Source organism: Oncorhynchus nerka, linkage group LG14, assembly GCF_034236695.1.
Source record: "Oncorhynchus nerka isolate Pitt River linkage group LG14, Oner_Uvic_2.0, whole genome shotgun sequence".
Lineage (NCBI taxonomy): Eukaryota > Metazoa > Chordata > Actinopteri > Salmoniformes > Salmonidae > Oncorhynchus > Oncorhynchus nerka.
The window spans coordinates 18,992,610-19,012,371 of record NC_088409.1 but is presented as its reverse complement, the minus strand read 5'-3'; the positions used below and the strand labels follow the sequence as shown (position 1 = coordinate 19,012,371).

The 19,762-nt window shown below is 45.5% G+C and overlaps 1 protein-coding gene across 3 annotated transcripts in view; it reads left to right on the top strand.

Annotated features, from left to right (window-relative positions):
- Nucleotides 1–47: 47 nt before the first annotated feature.
- atp2c1 (ATPase secretory pathway Ca2+ transporting 1) overlaps nt 48–19,762 on the top strand; it is a 49,468-nt gene continuing 29,753 nt past the window's right edge. Inside the window, exons 1-3 of one of the 3 annotated variants that reach the window (XM_065027675.1) lie at nt 48–154; nt 17,246–17,350; nt 17,621–17,737. In XM_065027675.1, coding sequence (XP_064883747.1) covers nt 131–154; nt 17,246–17,350; nt 17,621–17,737 — 246 coding nt within the window. In that variant the 5' untranslated portion in view covers nt 48–130. Of the gene's footprint in view, nt 155–11,233; nt 11,360–17,245; nt 17,351–17,620; nt 17,738–19,762 lie in introns of those variants that run through there. The other 2 variants (XM_065027676.1, XM_065027673.1) reach the window with 2 other exon arrangements.

Below are 19,762 nucleotides of genomic sequence, written 5' to 3'. Positions count from 1 at the left end.
GGGACGAGGAGAGGAACTGTTTAGATTATTCAAATTACAGCCCTTTATCCCCGCCCCTTCTACGCGACTAGCGTGCTGATCTCACCGGTGACGGTCCGTCAGAGAGAAGCGACAGTGGATTTTACGGAAGATGCTGAAGAAACAGGAGCGGCTGGTAAGTATCCGGAATTCTGAATGTTATATTCATATCTTCATATATTTACAACATAGTATATACCCAATAGTGAGTTGTATTTAGATATAAAGCAATGTGTTGACAATGGTTTTGTTCTAAAAGGACAGTGGGGGGAGCTGGCGCAAGGGAAAGACAATGTAACGTTAGCTAGCTACAGTACAGTATAATGTTACTGTCGAGAGCTCCATGATCACGAGAGGTGAGCGTGGTGTTGTGTCGCTAAAAATACTGTTTACTTGCCATGTATAAATTGCTGTCATACAGGATAACGTTAGTTGTTTGTTGTCACAGCGAACTTTGAGCTGGTTCAGGGATACATATGCAGCTTCATGTCAAAGAACAACAAAACCAACAATAGCTATCTAGGTACAAGAACTTGTAGTTTGCCATATCCCAACAACCATATCCTCGTAACTATCTATGACGGTTATATAAAGTAAAGTTAGCGTTATATTGCCCTGGCCGGCCCACTTTATTGCTGTCGTTTTCCACTAGCACGGAACGGCGACGTTACTAACCCCCTGGTGATACTACCTTAAATACACGAATAGTTTTGATCTTCTTACAATTTTAAACAAATCTATTTGCAAGCAACTAAACAACATGTTGAATTTTGCTGATCAATAAAACGTGTCAATGCAATAGTATGTAGAGCATTGACCTAGATAGCGCAACACACACTAACCACGAGGGTGTAGCTTTGGCTAAGCCTTGTTGCATTCAGTGTTCACGGTGTCGTTGTTATCGAGCATTGTGTTTTTGTTTCTGGTTCAGGTTCATAAAGTTGACTGAATTTAATTCAGGGGATGTTGACTGAATTTAATTCAGGAGGTGTTTGCTAATCGACTGAATTAAATTCAGAATCCAGCAAGGCAATGCAACCAGCCACGTAAACAAACACGAACAATTAGCCACAGACACACATACTACAACAGAGGACCACCCATTACTACAACAGAAAAATGTTCAACTAGCGTGGCGTGCACAGTAAGCCAACTGCAGACTAGGTTAAGTGCTGTAGCTTCAAAATTGCCTTGACGATGTATATAAATACTTTTGTGATGCATTTAGACTGTGTACTTAGCTAAACTGTGTTTATAATTAGGCCTGCACATCTGCAACACTTCCAATGACCAGTTTGGCAATAGCTAGATGTACGTGTTGGTGTGTGCACCATTTACATTGATTAACGTCATATAAACTAGACATGTGTTAATAACTGGGCCTATAAACGATGGACAAGAGTTCATATTGACCTTTTTGAACTTTGATTAGCCTATCCCACAACGTTTTTAACCACAGCCCCTCTATTGGCTGCAGAGACAACATCTTTCTGTTTTAAATCTAATTTCCTACACATCCTACATAAGCCATTTTGCCATGGCTTATGTCATGTTCCTATGCTATCTGAGTGACTTAAACATAACAACATCAATGGGTCCCATGCCATGCCATTTTTATTTTATTTTTATTTTTAAATACATTTTAGGTTCTCCCTGAATGTCTAGTTTAACCATTTTTGTGTTGTTAGTTCTCAAAGACAATCTTATTTAAAAATATATTGTTCAATTATATTTTTGACATAATTTATATCTGGTTTTAGTCGTTTTGAAGTTTAAACTGAAAACATTTTACCATCCGCTAATTGCATGTAGGGGAAACACTGAACACACATGCACTACTTTGTGTGGGAAACTTCGTTTTCTTTATTGGAGGAGGATAAGAATATTATGTCCCAGAAATGACCTTCCCTAGTATGCATGCCATCTGTTACTGAAGTTGATTCAGTTGAGTAGACTAAGCTACCTGGTGTTTCTGAGAGGGTCATGTACCAGGTTAGTCAGGGTGTTTGTTCTCTGATGTAAAGAGAGACAGTATTATGAAATCTGCTCAGTGCATGTTGCCTTGGTGATGAGTTTACGCAATATAATGAAATAGTTATGAAACAGGCATTAACAGCCATAGCCTACAGTGGGTGTCTAAGATAATCACTTGTCCTGAAAAATTACACCATCTCACAGACATCATAAAAAGTGGTTTAGTTCATTTCCACTGCAAAATTTTGTGAGTAATGCCAGAGCATTTCAGACAGAAACATTGTTTCTGTTTAACGACAGAAACATTTTTTACTGGTTTAGGATGAGAATGGTGTCCTTAAAATGAACTGGGCTGTGTCAATGCCCACTGTAAACTCAAGTTGTTCAGTTGAGTATGCTAGGCTACCACCTGTGTTTATTCTTCGATGCAGTGTTATGAAATCTGCTCTCTGCAAGTTGCCGTGGTGATAAGTTAACACAGCGTCATTGGATGGTTACAAAAGCAAAATAGTAGGCGGCTAGGCACCTATAATAAAGTCAACCATCCTTGACCCTGTGAAGTTATTCAGTTCAGATAGGATGCCGGGCAGGGAGGGGGCTGTATCCGTGTTGTTGGGAATAGGTGTGGAGTTAGTGTGTTTGCTCTTTATGTTTGCCTGTCAAAGGGAGGGAGAGGGGTGTGGTGGCAAAGTGAAACGGGAGGCGGGACTGGTACACCCATTGCCCAAGCCCCCTCCCTCTTTTTGCTCTGTCTGTCCTCGCTCTCTTTGCTCTGTCTGTCCTCGCTCTCTTTGCTCTGTCTGTCCTCGCTCTCTTTGCTCTGTCTGTCCTCGCTCTGTCTGTCCTCGCTCTCTTTGCTCTGTCTGTCCTCGCTCTCTTTGCTCTGTCTGTCCTCGCTCTCTTTGCTCTGTCTGTCCTCGCTCTCTTTGCTCTGTCTGTCCTCGCTCTCTTTGCTCTGTCTGTCCTCGCTCTCTTTGCTCTGTCTGTCCTCGCTCTCTTTGCTCTGTCTGTCCTCGCTCTCTTTGCTCTGTCTGTCCTCGCTCTCTTTGCTCTGTCTGTCCTCGCTCTCTTTGCTCTGTCTGTCCTCGCTCTCTTTGCTCTGTCTGTCCTCGCTCTCTTTGCTCTGTCTGTCCTCGCTCTCTTTGCTCTGTCTGTCCTCGCTCTCTTTGCTCTGTCTGTCCTCTTTGCTCTGTCTCTCTTTTTGCTCTGTCTGTCCTCGCTCTCTTTGCTCTGTCTGTCCTCGCTCTCTTTGCTCTGTCTGTCCTCGCTCTCTTTGCTCTGTCTGTCCTCGCTCTCTTTGCTCTGTCTGTCCTCGCTCTCTTTGCTCTGTCTGTCCTCGCTCTCTTTGCTCTGTCTGTCCTCTTTGCTCTGTCTGTCTCTTTGCTCTGTCTGTCCTCGCTCTCTTTGCTCTGTCTGTCCTCGCTCTCTTTGCTCTGTCTGTCCTCGCTCTCTTTGCTCTGTTCTCTGTCCTCGCTCTCTTTGCTCTGTTCTCTGTCCTCGCTCTCTTTGCTCTGTTCTCTGTCCTCGCTCTCTTTGCTCTGTTCTGTCCTCGCTTTCTTTGCTCTGTTCTGTCCTCGCTCTCTTTGCTCTGTTCTCTGTCGTCGCTCTCTTTGCTCTTCTGTCTGTCCTCGCTCTCTTTGCTCTTCTGTCTGTCCTCGCTCTCTTTGCTCTGTTCTCTGTCCTCGCTCTCTTTGCTCTGTTCTCTGTCCTCGCTCTCTTTTCTGTTCTCTGTCCTCGCTCTCTTTTCTGTTCTCTGTCCTCGCTCTCTTTGCTCTTCTGTCTGTCCTCGCTCTCTTTGCTCTGTTCTCTGTCCTCGCTCTCTTTGCTCTGTTCTCTGTCCTCGCTCTCTTTGCTCTTCTGTCTGTCCTCACTCTCTTTGCTCTGTTCTCTGTCCTCGCTCTCTTTGCTCTGTTCTGTCCTCGCTCTCTTTGCTCTGTTCTCTGTCCTCGCTCTCTTTGCTCTGTTCTCTGTCCTCGCTCTCTTTGCTCTGTTCTCTGTCCTCGCTCTCTTTGCTCTGTTCTCTGTCCTCGCTCTCTTTGCTCTGTTCTCTGTCCTCGCTTTCTTTGCTCTGTTCTCTGTCCTCGCTCTCTTTTCTGTTCTCTGTCCTCGCTCTCTTTTCTGTTCTGTCTGTCCTCGCTCTCTTTGCTCTTCTGTCTGTCCTCGCTCTCTTTGCTCTTCTGTCTGTCCTCGCTCTCTTTGCTCTTCTGTCTGTCCTCGCTCTCTTTGCTCTTCTGTTTGTCCTCGCTCTCTTTGCTCTGTCCTCGCTCTCTCGCTGTCCTCGTTCTATTTTTCTCTCACCTCCCCAGGCCCACCATATTCTCTCGCTCTCACTGTCCCTCTTCCCCTCTCTTGCGCTCACCACATCTCTCTCTCTGTCCATCTTCTCTCCCTGTAACTCCATGTCTTTAGAGCTTAAATTGTACATCTTTATCCTCACTCTCACAATCCTTCAATCCACCCCTTACCACCTGTCTAATCACAGTACCCCTCCCTCCTCTCTCTCTGTTCTTTTTCTGCCACTCCCTTGTGGACTGACATGTCTCTATTACCAGTCCTGTCTTTCTCTTTCCCAGCCTGACTGCTGTCACTCACTGTGGCCTTTTAATAAACCCACCTCTGTTCCAGACCCCTGTTCCAGACAACAGCACCTAGAACTTGTGTTAGGCTTTGGTGGGATACCGTATATACAGTGCGTTCTTGACTTTGACTTTTTCCACGTTATGTTTCAGCCTTATTATAAAATGGATTAAATTAAAATTAAAATCCTCATCAATGGACACACAATACCCCGTAAGGACAAAGCAAAAACAGTTTTTTAGAACATTTTGCAAATGTATAAAACATTTCAACCTTCCCTTATTTACATAAGTATTCAGACCCTTTGCAATGAGACTCGAAATTGACCTCTGGTGCGACCTGTTTCCATTGATCAGCCTTGAGATGTTTCTACACCTTGATTGGAGTCCACCTGTGATAAATTAAATTGATTGGACATGATTTGTAAAGGCATAAACCAGTCTATATAGAGTCCCACAGTTGACAGTGTATGTCAGAGCAAAAACCAAGCCATGAGGTCGAAGGAATTGTCCGTAGAGCTTTGAGACAGGATAGCATCTTGGCACAGATCTGGGGAAGGGTACCAAAAATGTCTGCAGTTTTGAAGGTCCCCAAAAACACATTGGCCAGGGAGGTGACCAAGAACCCAGTTGTCACTCTGACAAAGCTCAGAGTGACATTGCGTTCTTCATTTCAGCTGTCACATTATTTAACATTATGACGCTTACCGTAGTTCCCCAGAACAGTTGAGCCAGTCCTGTGTTTGCTTGTAAATAACACAATGGGAGGAAGCAGGTCAATGTGTTCTATATCTATCAGTCTCTCTTCTGCAGCGCACATGAGATGAATTTACACTACAATTCACTATTAAATGTTTGCCATCTGATATCTTATGTCTTTCTGCCAGAAATCAAAAAGTTCTGGGTGAGTTATCTGTACATTGCCATTTCTCCCTGTGCTTCCGACTTGTTTTTTTCCCTCCTCTGTTCTTCTTCCCCTCTACTCTGTTTTTAAAAAACTTTATTTAACCAGGCAAGTCAGTTAAGAACAAATTCTTATTTACCATGGTGGCCAAACCCGACCGACGCTGGGCCAATTGTGCTCCTCCCTATGGGACTCCCAATCACGGCCAGATGTGATTCAGCTGGGATTCGAACCAGGGACTGTAGTGTCGCCTCTTGCGCTGAGATGCAGTACCGCTGCGCCACTCTGGAGCCACCCGAAAACACACTGCTCTTCCTTCAGAAAAGCCTTCATCACAACTTTGTTAATTTGCACAATTTCTCTCATTCACTCTTGCTTGTAAATGACATTCGGTAGCTACTGGCTTGTATAGCATTATGAGCTGGATTTTCCTGTCTTTGCAAGTAGTTTGTTTGTTTTCGTTCGTTAACATTTAGCTAACAGCGTCTGTGATTTCGCTATTAGTTTGTGCAAATTTTGTTAGCATTCTGGTTATAGAGGCCCAATTTGCCTTTCTTTCTTTTTTTCTGCCGCCCAACCCTCCCCCCATGCCAGTAAATCCCAGGGTGAGAGAAGGACGGTAATAGCCTGTGGTCTAATCATTTATCTGGCCCTCAAGCATTGAGTCTATACACTGGACCAGCAGACCCTGCCCAGTGTCCAAGATAGCCCACGTTCTATTATTAACCTAACTAGATTCAGCAGCACACTATTTTCATGCCCCCTCAAGCAGACGGTGATCATTTGCACCACAGATCAACATTTGTCATCACCTGTTTCTGTTCTACACATGTAGGTAATGGGTAGGCTGATGCCAGCGACTTCCTACAGTAGGTAATGAGTAGGCTGAAGTCAGGGACTTCCTACAGTAGGTAATGAGTAGGCTGAAGTCAGGGACTTCCTACAGTAGGTAATGAGTAGGCTGAAGCCAGGGACTTCCTACAGTAGGTCATGGGTAGGCTGATGCCAGCGACTTCCTACAGTAGGTAATGAGTAGACTGAAGTCAGGGACTTCCTACAGTAGGTAATGAGTAGGCTGAAGCCAGGGACTTCCTACAGTAGGTAATGGGTAGGCTGAATGTAGGTAATGGGTAGGCTGATGCCAGCGACTTCCTACAGTAGGTAATGAGTAGGCTGAAGTCAGGGACTTCCTACAGTAGGTAATGAGTAGGCTGAAGCCAGGGACTTCCTACAGTAGGTAATGGGTAGGCTGAAGCCAGGGACTTCCTACAGTAGGTAATAGGTAGGCTGATGCCAGCGACTTCCTACAGTAGGTAATGGGTAGGCTAATGCCAGCGACTTCCTACAGTAGGTAATGGGTAGGCTGATGCCAGCGACTTCCTACAGTAGGTAATGAGTAGGCTGAAGCCAGGGACTTCCTACAGTAGGTAATGGGTAGGCTGAAGCCAGGGACTTCCTACAGTAGGTAATGGGTAGGCTGAAGCCAGGGACTTCCTACAGTAAGTAATGGGTAGGCTGAAGCCAGGGACTTCCTACAGTAGGTAATGGGTAGGCTGAAGCCAGCGACTTCCTACAGTAGGTAATGGGTAGGCTGAAGCCAGGGACTTCCTACAGTAGGTAATGGGTAGGCTGAAGCCAGGGACTTCCTACAGTAGGTAATGGTTAGGCTGAAGCCAGGGACTTCCTACAGTAGGTAATGGGTAGGCTGAAGCCAGGGACTTCCTACGGTAGGTAATGGGTAGGCTGAAGCCAACGACTTCCTACGGTAGGTAATGGGTGGGCTGATGCCAGTGACTTCCTACAGTAGGTAATGGGTAGGCTGATACCAGCGACTTCCTACAGTAGGTAATGAGTTGGCTGAAGTCAGGGACTTCCTACAGTAGGTAATGAGTAGGCTGAAGCCAGGGACTTCCTACAGTAGGTAATGGGTAGGCTGATGCCAGCGACTTCCTACAGTAGGTAATGAGTAGGCTGAAGCCAGGGACTTCCTACAGTAGGTAATGGGTAGGCTGAAGCCAGGGACTGTAGGTAATAGGTAGGCTGATGGGACTTCCTACAGTAGGTAATGGGTAGGCTGAATGCCAGGGACTTCCTACAGTAGGTAATGGGTAGGCTGATGCAGTAGGTAATGGGTAGGCTGAAGCCAGGGTAATGGGTACTGAAGCCAGGGACTTCCTACAGTAGGTAATGGGTAGGCTGAAGCCAGGGACTTCCTACAGTAGGTAATGGGTAGGCTGAAGCCGGCGACTTCCTACAGTAGGTAATGGGTAGGCTGAAGCCGGGGACTTCCTACGGTAGGTAATGGGTAGGCTGAAGCCGGGGACTTCCTACGGTAGGTAAATGGGTAGGCTGAAGCCAGGGACTGGGTAGGCTGAAGCCGGTGACTTCCTACGGTAGGTAATGGGTAGGCTGAAGCCAACGACTTCCTACGGTAGGTAATGGGTAGGCTGAAGCCAACGACTTCCTACGGTAGGTAATGGGTAGGCTGAAGCCAACGACTTCCTACGGTAGGTAATGGGTGGGCTGATGCCAGTGACTTCCTACAGTAGGTAATGGGTAGGCTGATACCAGCGACTTCCTACAGTAGGTAATGGGTTGGCTGAAGCCAGGGACTTCCTACAGTAGGTAATGGGTAGGCTGATGCCAGTGACTTCCTACGGTAGGTAATGGGTAGGCTGAAGCCAACGACTTCCTACGGTAGGTAATGGGTAGGCTGAAGCCAACGACTTCCTACGGTAGGTAATGGGTAGGCTGAAGCCAACGACTTCCTACAGTAGGTAATGGGTGGGCTTTTTCTGAAACCCTTGTCAGGTTGCGTATCTCACTCGCTGTTGTCTTGTTCAACAATGGCCCTTCTGAACACATTGTAGAAGGACATAATAAGGCCTTTCTTAAGGGCACCTGAGTCCCTGCCTCTGTATTGCAAGGTCAGAACATTAATGATCCTAGTCATTTTCACTTTGTGACCCTGTGTTGTGTATAGGAGTGTTTTGCTATGTATAAAATGTTGGATGAAATGTTTTTTTCTTTGCAAATCCTTAAGAATGACCTGCAAGGTGAGCTCTTTCATAGGCTGAAGAGTTAGGCTACAATCTTCATTGTTTGCCTGCTTACCTGGCACACCCATCAGCTGGCACACAGCATTATTCACACTGATGTGACGGTAAATGTTATAACGCCCATGTTATTGTGTTTTTTTAACAATAGCATCTAGTAGAGGTCGACCGATTTTAATTGGAATGGCCGATTAATTAGGGCCGATTTCAAGTTTTCATAACAATCGGAAATCTGTATTTTTGGGCTCCGATTTCCGATATTTTTTAAATCTTTTTTTTATACCTTTATTTACCTAGGCAAGTCAGTTAAGAACACATTCTTATTTTCAATGACGGTCTAGGAACGGTGGGTTAACTGACTTGCCTAGTCATTTCTCTTGCGTTCATTGCATGCAGAGTCAGGGTATATGCAACAGTTTGGGCTGCTTGGCTCGTTGCGAACTAATTTGCCAGAATTTTCCGTAATTATGACATAACATTGAAGGTTGTGCAATGTAAGAAGAATATTTAGACTTAGGGATGCCACCCGTTAGATAAAATACCGAACGGTTCCGTATTTCACTGAAATAATAAACATTTTGTTTTCGAGATGATAGTTTCCGTATTTGACCATATTAATGACCAAAGGCTTGTATTTCTGTGTGTTATTATGTTATAATTAAGTCTGATTTGATAGAGCACTCTGACTGAGCAGCAGCAGGCCCGTAATCATTCATTCAAACAGCACTTTAGTGCGTTTTGCCAGCAGCTCTTCGCAAGCACAGCGCTGTTTATGACTTCAAACTTATCAGCCTGATGGCTGGTGTAACCCATGTGAAATGGCTAGTTAGCTGGGTCTGCACTAATACCGTTTCAAACGTCACTCGCTTTTAGATTTGGAGTAGTTATTCCCCCCGCGGCTTTTGTGGAGCGATGGGTAACGATGCTTCGAGTGTGGCTGTTGTCTATGTGTTCCTGGTTCGAGCCCAGGTAGGGGCGAGGAGAGGGACAGAAACTATACTGTTACACTGGCAATACTATAGTGCCTATAAGAAGATCCAATAGTCAAAGGTATATGAAATACAAATGGTATCGAGAGAAATAGTCCTATAAATACTATATTAACTACAACCCAAAACCTCTTACCTTGGAATATTGAAGTCTCATGTTAAAAGGAACCACCAGCTTTCATATGTTCTCATGTTCTGAGCAAGGAACTTAAACGTTAGCTTTTTTACATGGCACATATTTTACATGGCACACATTTTTACATTTCACATATTGCATATTGGCACATATTACTTTCTTCTCCAACACCAAATTGAACATGTTTCATTATTTATTTGAGGCTAAATTGATTTTATTGATGTGTTATATTAAGTTAAAATAAGTGTTAATTCAGTATTGTTGTAATTGTCATTATTATAAATAAAATAAATAAAAAAATAGGTCGATTTAATCGGTATCGGCTTTTTTGGTCCTCCAATAATCGGTATCGGCGTTGAAAAATCATAATCGGTCGACATCTAGCATTGTTCTGGGTGGAAACAAGCGGAAGTCATGCGATTTGTAGGAATTTTCCCATCTCTTTCTCCTCTTCTGTCTTGACTGCAGACTTACCCACAAGTAACAGTGACAGTCCCCAGCAGCCCTCTTGTCGGTGCAAAGAGCAGTCTTTGTTTGTTCATTGGCATGGCTTCTATGTTTTGCTGAGTCACTATGAAAGTATAGCATCTTAGCCTGGCTAGCTGTTATTGAAATATTCTCTGCACACTCCTTCTCTCTACCTGGAACGTCTGGACAATGTCAGATAATAATATTTGTATCTTTTAGTACAAAACATTCCAGTATAGAGCTGGGACGGTAAACCAAAAATGATCAACACCGATCACTTACCGCAGGCATTTTGCTGATATTGTTAATTTACGAGCCTATACTAGAAACATTTGAAGTTTGAAATGAAGTAAGTTTACTAATATGGGTGATTGTTAATGGGACAATTGATGGCTACAACCATCAAACTAGTATATCATTTTTAAACCTATTCTATTTATCGTTATCTCATCAATTCAGGGCAATTTATTGCGATATGGATTTTTGTCCGTATCGACCAGCTCGATTCCTGTAGTGTTCCAAACACTCCTGGCCATCTCTTGAACTCTATTGCATTCGTGTGGTGTTTCCATTGACCTCTCACAATGTCTTATTTGATCTGATCTCTCCTTTCCATTGACCTCTCAACAGGTCTTGTTTGATCCGATCTCTCCTTTCCATTGACCTCTCAACAGGTCTTGTTTGATCTCATCTCTCCTTTCCATTGACCTCTCAACAGGTCTTGTTTGATCTCATCTCTCCTTTCCATTGACCTCTCAACAGGTCTTGTTTGATCTCATCTCTCCTTTCCATTGACCTCTCAACAGGTCTTGTTTGATCTCATCTCTCCTTTCCATTGACCTCTCAACAGGTCTTGTTTGATCTCATCTCTCCTTTCCATTGACCTCTCAACAGGTCTTGTTTGATCTCATCTCTCCTTTCCATTGACCTCTCAACAGGTCTTGTTTGATCTCATCTCTCCTTTCCATATTTGAGCTGATTGCTCCTCTTTGATCCTGGTACTCCTCCTCCCCTATGGCTACTCAGTAGGTGTGTGTTAAAGTAGGCGTGTGTTGACCATGTTCAGATCAGACCCTGTGGAAGCACAATACTCCGATTGTACCTATTGCCTCTTATTAGCTTGAGAGAGAGAGAGAGACAAACTAATTCATCCAGTCAACCTGTTGATATTGACAGCAGCCTGATCTACAACGATAATGGCCATCCAGGACCCGGACCCGGTAACTACACCTATAATAGTATGTGCAGTCTGTCAAGTCTAGCCTGTCTTTTTGTGAGAGAGGGTGTGTGTGAGACAATTTGCAGCTGTGTGTTTGGTTCTCTGTGTGATAGGCCACTGATTTTCTCTTTGTTTGCTTGAGAAAGAGGGAGAAACAGATTCCCCAGACTGTGATTCAGCCACTCAACCTGTTTATATTGACAGGTAGCAGCCTGATTTACAAAGATAATGACTGACCTGGACCAGGAAACAACACCTGTAGTGTGTTGTTCTCTCACCTAGCTACCTTGTGATGAATGCACTACTGTAAACAGACCAGGGTTTAAATAACATTTAGGCTATTTCAATAAGGCCTTATTTCAAAGACATTTTGTAAGTATTTAGATATTTTCTCTTTGAAAATACAAGTATTTGAATATTAGAATGCATTTGTAAATAAACTTGATGTTTGGGCATGTATTTGAAAATACTCAAATACACAGACACATTTTTTTTTTTTTAATACAAATATTTAAATACTCTGCATTTGAACCCTGGCCTGCTTGGTCCTATAATGGACCTGGACCCAACACCGTGTGTGTGTGTGTGACAGATTGCATCTGTGTGTTTGGTTCTCTGTGGGCTAGGTTACTGGGTTCTCTGTGGGCTAGGTTACTGGGTTGTCTTTGTTTGCTTGGTGGTAACATAGCATGAATGCGGTTTGCCAATGGGTTAGAAAGTTTAGTCAAATTAACAGCACTGTTGTTGCACTGTGTCCATAGGGTTAGTCTGTCACTGTGTCTGTCGGGTTAGTCTGTCACGGTGTCTGTAGGGTTAGTCTGTCACGGTGTCTGTAGGGTTAGTCTGTCACTGTCTGTAGGGTTAGTCTGTCACTGTGTCTGTAGGGTTAGTCTGTCACGGTGTCTGTAGGGTTAGTCTGTCACGGTGTCTGTAGGGTTAGTCTGTCACTGTGTCTGTAGGGTTAGTCTGTCACTGTCTGTAGGGTTAGTCTGTCACGGTGTCTGTAGGGTTAGTCTGTCACGGTGTCTGTAGGGTTAGTCTGTCACGGTGTCTGTAGGGTTAGTCTGTCACTGTGTCTGTAGGGTTAGTCTGTCACTGTGTCTGTAGGGTTAGTCTGTCACTGTGTCTGTAGGGTTAGTCTGTCACTGTGTCTGTAGGGTTAGTCTGTAGGGTTAGTGTGTCACTGCGTCCGTGGGGTTAGTCTGTCACTGCGTCCATGGGGTTAGTCTGTCACTGCGTCCGTGGGGTTAGTCTGTCACTGCGTCCGTGGGGTTAGTCTGTCACTGCGTCCGTGGGGTTAGTCTGTCACTGCGTCCGTGGGGTTAGTCTGTCACTGCGTCCGTGGGGTTAGTCTGTCACTGCGTCCGTGGGGTTAGTCTGTCACTGCGTCCGTGGGGTTAGTCTGTCACTGCGTCCGTGGGGTTAGTCTGTCACTGCGTCCGTAGGGTTAGTCTGTCACTGCGTCCGTAGGGTTAGTCTGTCACTGCGTCCGTAGGGTTAGTCTGTCACTGCGTCCGTAGGGTTAGTCTGTCACTGCGTCCGTAGGGTTAGTCTGTCACTGCGTCCGTAGGGTTAGTCTGTCACGGTGTCCGTAGGGTTAGTCTGTCACTGTGTCCATGTAGGGTTAGTTTAAGACAGGTGTCTCCAACACGATGGATTGACAAGGGGATGTGGAGTGAAATTTGATGGATTGACACAGTCAGGGACACAGGATGGAGTGGATGAATTAACTTGTGATCAAATTGTTATAGGGAAAATCCTTCCTCCTTTGTCTTCCTAATCACAGTTGTTCTGAAGCGAGAGTAGGAACGCTGACGTAGAGCTCCGTTTCTGTTTGATTTGACTCTGTGTTTACACTAAGAAGCTGGTAGTGAGCATAGGGGAAGGTGAGTCAGCGTACAGCAGTAACCTAGCCCTATCACCACCCTCATCTTTCTTTCAAAGCCCCTTTCTCACCGTATCAACAGGAGGGTAGCTGTCCAGGAACAGGGTTGGAGTGAAAACCTACAGGAGGGTAGCTGTCCAGGAACAGGGTTGGAGTGAAAACCTACAGGAGGGTAGCTGTCCAGGAACAGGGTTGGAGTGAAAACCTACAGGAGGGTAGCTCCCCAGGAACAGGGTTGGAGTGAAAACCTACAGGAGGGTAGCTGTCCAGGAACAGGGTTGGAGTGAAAACCTACAGGAGGGTAGCTGTTCAGGAACAGAGTTGGGGTGAAAACCTACAGGAGGGTAGCTCCCCAGGAACAGGGTTGGAGAGTAGTGCTGAGTGATTTGTGCTTTTTGAGGTCTGTTCGATTTCGGTTCGATTTAAAAGAAATAATAATCAAGTTTTTAAAAAATTTTTTTTAAACAATATTAAATGCACTATGCATTATGTGGGTTGAAATGCTGTAACAACACAGAATAAAACAATTAATAAAAGTCCCGTGATTTTAGTGACTGTCCATTACTGCTTATCAGTTATTCACAACACTTTACTTTAATAAAATATTAGTCTATATTACACTTTTTTTATTTGAGGACTTTATTATTTCATTCCAGGTCATCTCATCTCTATAGAGATATTTGAGTAGTTATTCAAAGTAAACAAGACATACTTTAATGACTGCTGACTATCAACTATCAATCACTTAGATGATACCTCGCGATGCAACAGCGGCTCTCTATATAGTGCATTCTTCTCCTGTAGCAGGTGTAAAATAAACACAGACCGGACAAGAAGATGAGCAATGGATTATGGTCATTGTAGTTAATTACCACATTTTATGCTCTAAACTATGTAGAATATTGGCCTGTGGGAAACTACAACCCCCTATTACATCGCACGGTTCAGACTTGGATCTGATTCATCTCTAGAGAAATTGTGCAATGTGTGCATTGAGCTCACAGAAACAATCGACAGGTCAATTAGTTGTTTAAAAGACATCTCTCAGCACTATTGGAGAGCTTTGATAGATTGTGTGTGTGTTAGGGTGTATTCAATTGTATGTGTCTGTTAGGGTTTGCATTCACTTGGTGTAATATAACCTTTCTGTGGATGTTCCCCTGGTATAAGAAGGACACTTCATCTCTTCATTTAGCTAACTATAGTGTCTTTCTGTGTAAAATAGATAAACGTTTGCTTTGTTGGCTTTTTTTGATTGATCGAGCAGTAGGTTTTTGACTTGCCTCATTATTCTAAATCTATAGATGAGAACACAACTTGTTTGGAAGACCTATAGGCCTATCTGGCTGGCCAGGAAATGAGTAACCCTGTAGAGTGGGAATTTCTGCCTCTTGTCAGAACCTGAGTAGGGGGAAGACTAAAGAGCGGTTGGAAGATGGTAAAGAGAGAGGAAGGACGAGGAGAGGAGGAGCGAGGCTTCTCTACTCATTCACTCCTCCATGCCTCTAGGCCCTCTCCTTCTCTACAGCTTTTCTTCTAGAGCTCTTCAGTTCCACAGAAAGAAGTGTGACCTTTTCATTCATTATTCTACACCAAGTGGAGTGAGGGGGGGAGAAGGGGAGTGAGGGAGTGAAGATGAGGGGAGACAGACAGAGATAATCTGATCCAGGTTTAAGCTCATGTCACTCTTAATTAGATGGAATCCTCTCAGGCTAACAGAACACTCTCCAGCCTCCTTACTTATGTAAGATACTTTGTCTCATCTGAATGGCGGAGAGGAGTGGGAAGACACCAGGCGAGGGAGGAGAAGGAGTGGGAAGACACCAGGCGAGGGAGGAGAAGGAGTGGGAAGACACCAGGCGAGGGAGGAGAAGGAGTGGGAAGACACCAGGCGAGGGAGGAGAAGGAGTGGGAAGACACCAGGCGAGGGAGGAGAAGGAGTGGGAAGACACCAGGCGAGGGAGGAGAAGGAGTGGGAAGACACCAGGCGAGGGAGGAGAAGGAGTGGGAAGACACCAGGCGAGGGAGGAGAAGGAGTGGGAAGACACCAGGCGAGGGAGGAGAAGGAGAGGGAAGACACCAGGCGAGGAAGGAGTGGGAAGACACCAGGCGAGGGAGAAGGAGTGGGAAGACACCAGGCGAGGGAGGAGAAGGAGTGGGAAGACACCAGGCGAGGGAGGAGAAGGAGTGGGAAGACACCAGGCGAGGGAGGAGAAGGAGTGGGAAGACACCAGGCGAGGGAGGAGAAGGAGTGGGAAGACACCAGGCGAGGGAGGAGTAGGAGTGGGAAGACACCAGGCGAGGGAGGAGTAGGAGTGGGAAGACACCAGGCGAGGGAGGAGTAGGAGTGGGAAGACACCAGGCGAGGGAGGAGAAGGAGTGGGAAGACACCAGGCGAGGGAGGAGAAGGAGTGGGATTTTGGTTGTTCTGGGGGAGTTGTGAGACACACAGACAGATGTTGGTTGGATACCTTTTTAGCAGTAGATGTTCCGGGCAGGACCAGGAGGTGCGGCCGGGGGAGATGAAGAGGCACAGAACAGGTCATTCATCCCCCTGCCTGTCATACGGTTACTGTGTTACTGCCTGCCTACAATCCTCTCTACGGTAACAGAGTGAGATGATTTGTTTGACGAGGAGGGATGACGAGTAACCACAGGTGTTGACTGTCTATGTTGGCAGAGGGAGCACAGCAGACTGCCTTTTGCTGGACCTCAGTTGATGGATTAGATAACCTAGCTCTGCATTGCAACCAGTTGGCACATGGTACATTGTTGTGAAGTACTCTTTTTCCCAGCATGCTTATTTTGTCTTTTGAAAAAACGATCACAAAAAAGCTGTTGATTTGTTGATTGTCATGAAACATGTTTGTGCCTTAGTCCTGGTATGCCTGATCTCGGTGACATCGTATGAGTGATATTGTTTGGCTGCCTGGTGAACCTGGGGGTCAGTAGAACATCTGACCTAATGGCAGAACATCAGCATAGTGGAGCGAAGTGCAGCCTTCATCTTCAAGCTATGATATAGCAAAGGCTATGGCGTGATGAGAAGGGCTACCATCTAGTCTCTGTGGGTGTAGTTTTAACATCATGGTGCCTGGTGAACCTGGGGGTCAGTAGAACATCGGACCTAATGGCAGAACATCAGCATAGTGGAGCGAAGTGCAGCCTTCATCTTCAAGCTATGATATAGCAAAGGCTATGGTGTGATGAGAAGGGCTACCATCTAGTCTCTGTGGGTGTAGTTTTAACATCATGGTGCCTGGTGAACCTGGGGGTCAGTAGAACATCGGACCTAATGGCAGAACATCAGCATAGTGGAGCGAAGTGCAGCCTTCATCTTCAAGCTATGATATAGCAAAGGCTATGGTGTGATGAGAAGGGCTACCATCTAGTCTCTGTGGGTGTAGTTTTAACATCATGGTGCCTGGTGAACCTGGGGGTCAGTAGAACATCGGACCTAATGGCAGAACATCAGCATAGTGGAGCGAAGTGCAGCCTTCATCTTCAAGCTATGATATAGCAAAGGCTATGGTGTGATGAGAAGGGCTACCATCTAGTCTCTGTGGGTGTAGTTTTAACATCATGGTGCCTGGTGAACCTGGGGGTCAGTAGAACATCGGACCTAATGGCAGAACATCAGCATAGTGGAGCGAAGTGCAGCCTTCATCTTCAAGCTATGATATAGCAAAGGCTATGGCGTGATGAGAAGGGCTACCATCTAGTCTCTGTGGGTGTAGTTTTAGCATCATGCTGCCTGGACTACACTAAATATGCAAGGGATTACATTTTTGATTGTGTTAAGTCAAATCAAATTGTTTGTCACATGTGCAATACAACAGTTGTAGACTAAATGCTTACTTACCAGCCTTTCACTAACAATGCAGAGTTTTTAAAAAGTAAGAAAAATTAGCTAAATAAACTAAAGAAAATAGTAACATGATAAAATACCAATACCGGGGCTATATACAAGGATAATGGATATGTCTTGTTTCTCCTAATGTTATTGTCTGTCTGTTGCAGCTTTCTGAGAGACAACCCCAATGTGAAGATGAGACCATGGTTCCAGTACTAACTTCAAAAAAAGCCAGTGAATTACCAGTGAACGAAGTAACGTGTGTCCTGCAGGTACGTATGGCACAGTGAAAAATGTACAATTTACGAACATTTTATTCCATTACCATTAGTGCATAGACATTTGAGTCGTTTAGCAGACACTCTTATCCAGGCGACTTAGTTAGTGCATCCATCTTAAGATAGCTAGGTGACACAAGTTATGCTTAGTCAGCATCACTGAACTGTCAAACAGCACCGGCACACTGAAGGGTGAGCCCCTCATCTCATCACACGCTAGTCACCTGACACCGTTGTTGTTGGTAACCATGCTCCTTCCCTCAGGCTGACCTGCAGTACGGCCTGACCCACAGTGAGGTCACCCGTCGCCGTGCCTACCATGGCTGGAATGAGTTCGACATCAATGAGGAGGAGCCTCTGTGGAGGAAGTACATCTCCCAGGTGAGTGGCAGATAGAACTACAAATCCCTTGTCAAGCTGAAAAAGTACAACTCCCTGGAGAGTGAAGGATAGAACTACAAATCCCTTGTCAACATCAAGCTGAAAAAGTACAACTCCCTGGAGAGTGAAGGGAAGCTACCAAAAGCTGAAATTCATACCGTTATTATAGCGTTGTAGTACATGTGTGTGTGAAGCCTAAATAAGCAGAAAGGGGAACACCCTCACACCTGATACATCCTGGCTTTGATACAGGAGTTCTAGCACAGCATCCCACCACTGACAAGACATTTCCAGCGAGTGCCGAAGCTGCAGTAGGGATTCAGGTTTCAGAAGCAGCTCCCTACATGCTGTAGTGTTTAGTACATGTGAAATATCACAGATCACCTGCTGTCCTCCTCCGCCCCGCTCTTGGATTGCTCTTGACTTCTTTTGCAAGGACAAAAGCTCCCAGTGTCCTCTGGGGTAGGAGGGAGGGAGGGAGAGAAGAGGAGGAAAAAACTGGGCCGCTCTATTCTGCCTGGTTTCTGTCTTCCATGGCCAGAAGCAAAGTGATGAGCGGTCGGATAAATATAGAGCGGCCGCCCTGAGAGGCTGTTTTTCTCCTTCACACTGAGAGATGGAGAGAATGAGGGATTCTGCCCCCCTCTCTCTCTCTCATTCCCCCCCTCTCATTTCTCCCCCCTCTCTCTCGCTCTCTCTCCCCGTCTCTCTCTCCCCGTCTCTCTCTCCCGCTCCCCTCTCACACCCCCTCTCTCTCTGTTCCTTCTTGGTTTCACCCCCTTTGACACCCTGCTGAAGATGAAAGATCAGCCACTTACTCATCACGTGGTTGACGTGAGATGCACCCTCCTGTTGCCATGGAAACATATAGAAAAATACGTAATTATGCCATAAACCATTGGTTTAAATTGCAGGGGGGAAATCCTTTAAAAAAATATATATATATATATTTTAAAGTACTGATCATAATTACAGAGGCACTTTGGATCTAGCCAGATTGAACCAGAACAGCCTCTGATCTGGTTATCAGTAGCACCATTTTCCATTCTCCATTCCATATTTTATGGTATTTAACACCATTTGTCCCAAAATGCTTAAGACCCAAACCTAACTCCCCTAGGTGACAGGGTCAGCGTCCATAGAAAGGCAGTACTGCCCAGTACAGGGCACTACTCAAGATTACATAGAACAATTATCTAGAATATTAATCAGGGTATTCATTCACCACTATTGTATTCATCCCTCCCTATCGTCTGACTTGGGAGGGTGCCATTCCCCCACTCCCCTGACTCCCCTGTTGTCAGATCAGATTTCTCCTCTGTTGTCAGATCAGATTCCTCTGTGTAATGGCTTGAGGCCTGACATGCCTTTACTGAGTTACTGAACTACCAGAGCTAGCTAATTTGTTTGTGTGTGTGTGTGAAATCTGTCACAAGCAGTATTGACACACACACACACACTGAGTGAAGAGCTACAAGCATTCGGGTCTTTAATCTTTCACTAGTTTGGGCTGTGCCAGTCAGGCAGGTCCACCATCAGCTCAGCTCCATCTCTCCGTTTCTCCTGGAGGATCCCACCATCAGCTCAGCTCCATCTCTCCCTTTCTCCTGGAGGATCCCACCATCAGCTCAGCTCCATCTCTCCCTTTCTCCTGGAGGATCCCACCATCAGCTCAGCTCCATCTCTCCCTTTCTCCTGGAGGATCCCACCATCAGCTCCATCTCTCCCTGTCTCATGGAGGCTCCCCATCAGCTCAGCTCTGTCTCTCCCTGTCTCCTGGAGGACCCCACCATCAGCTCCATCTCTCCCTGTCTCCTGGAGGATCCCACCATCAGCTCCATCTCTCCCTGTCTCCTGGAGGATCCCACCATCAGCTCCATCTGTCTCCTGGAGGATCCCACCATCAGCTCCATCCTGTCTCCTGGAGGATCCCCCACCATCAGCTCAGCTCCATCTCTCCCTGTCTCTGGAGGATCCCACCATGTCTCCTGGAGGACCCCACCATCAGCTCCATCTCTCCCTGTC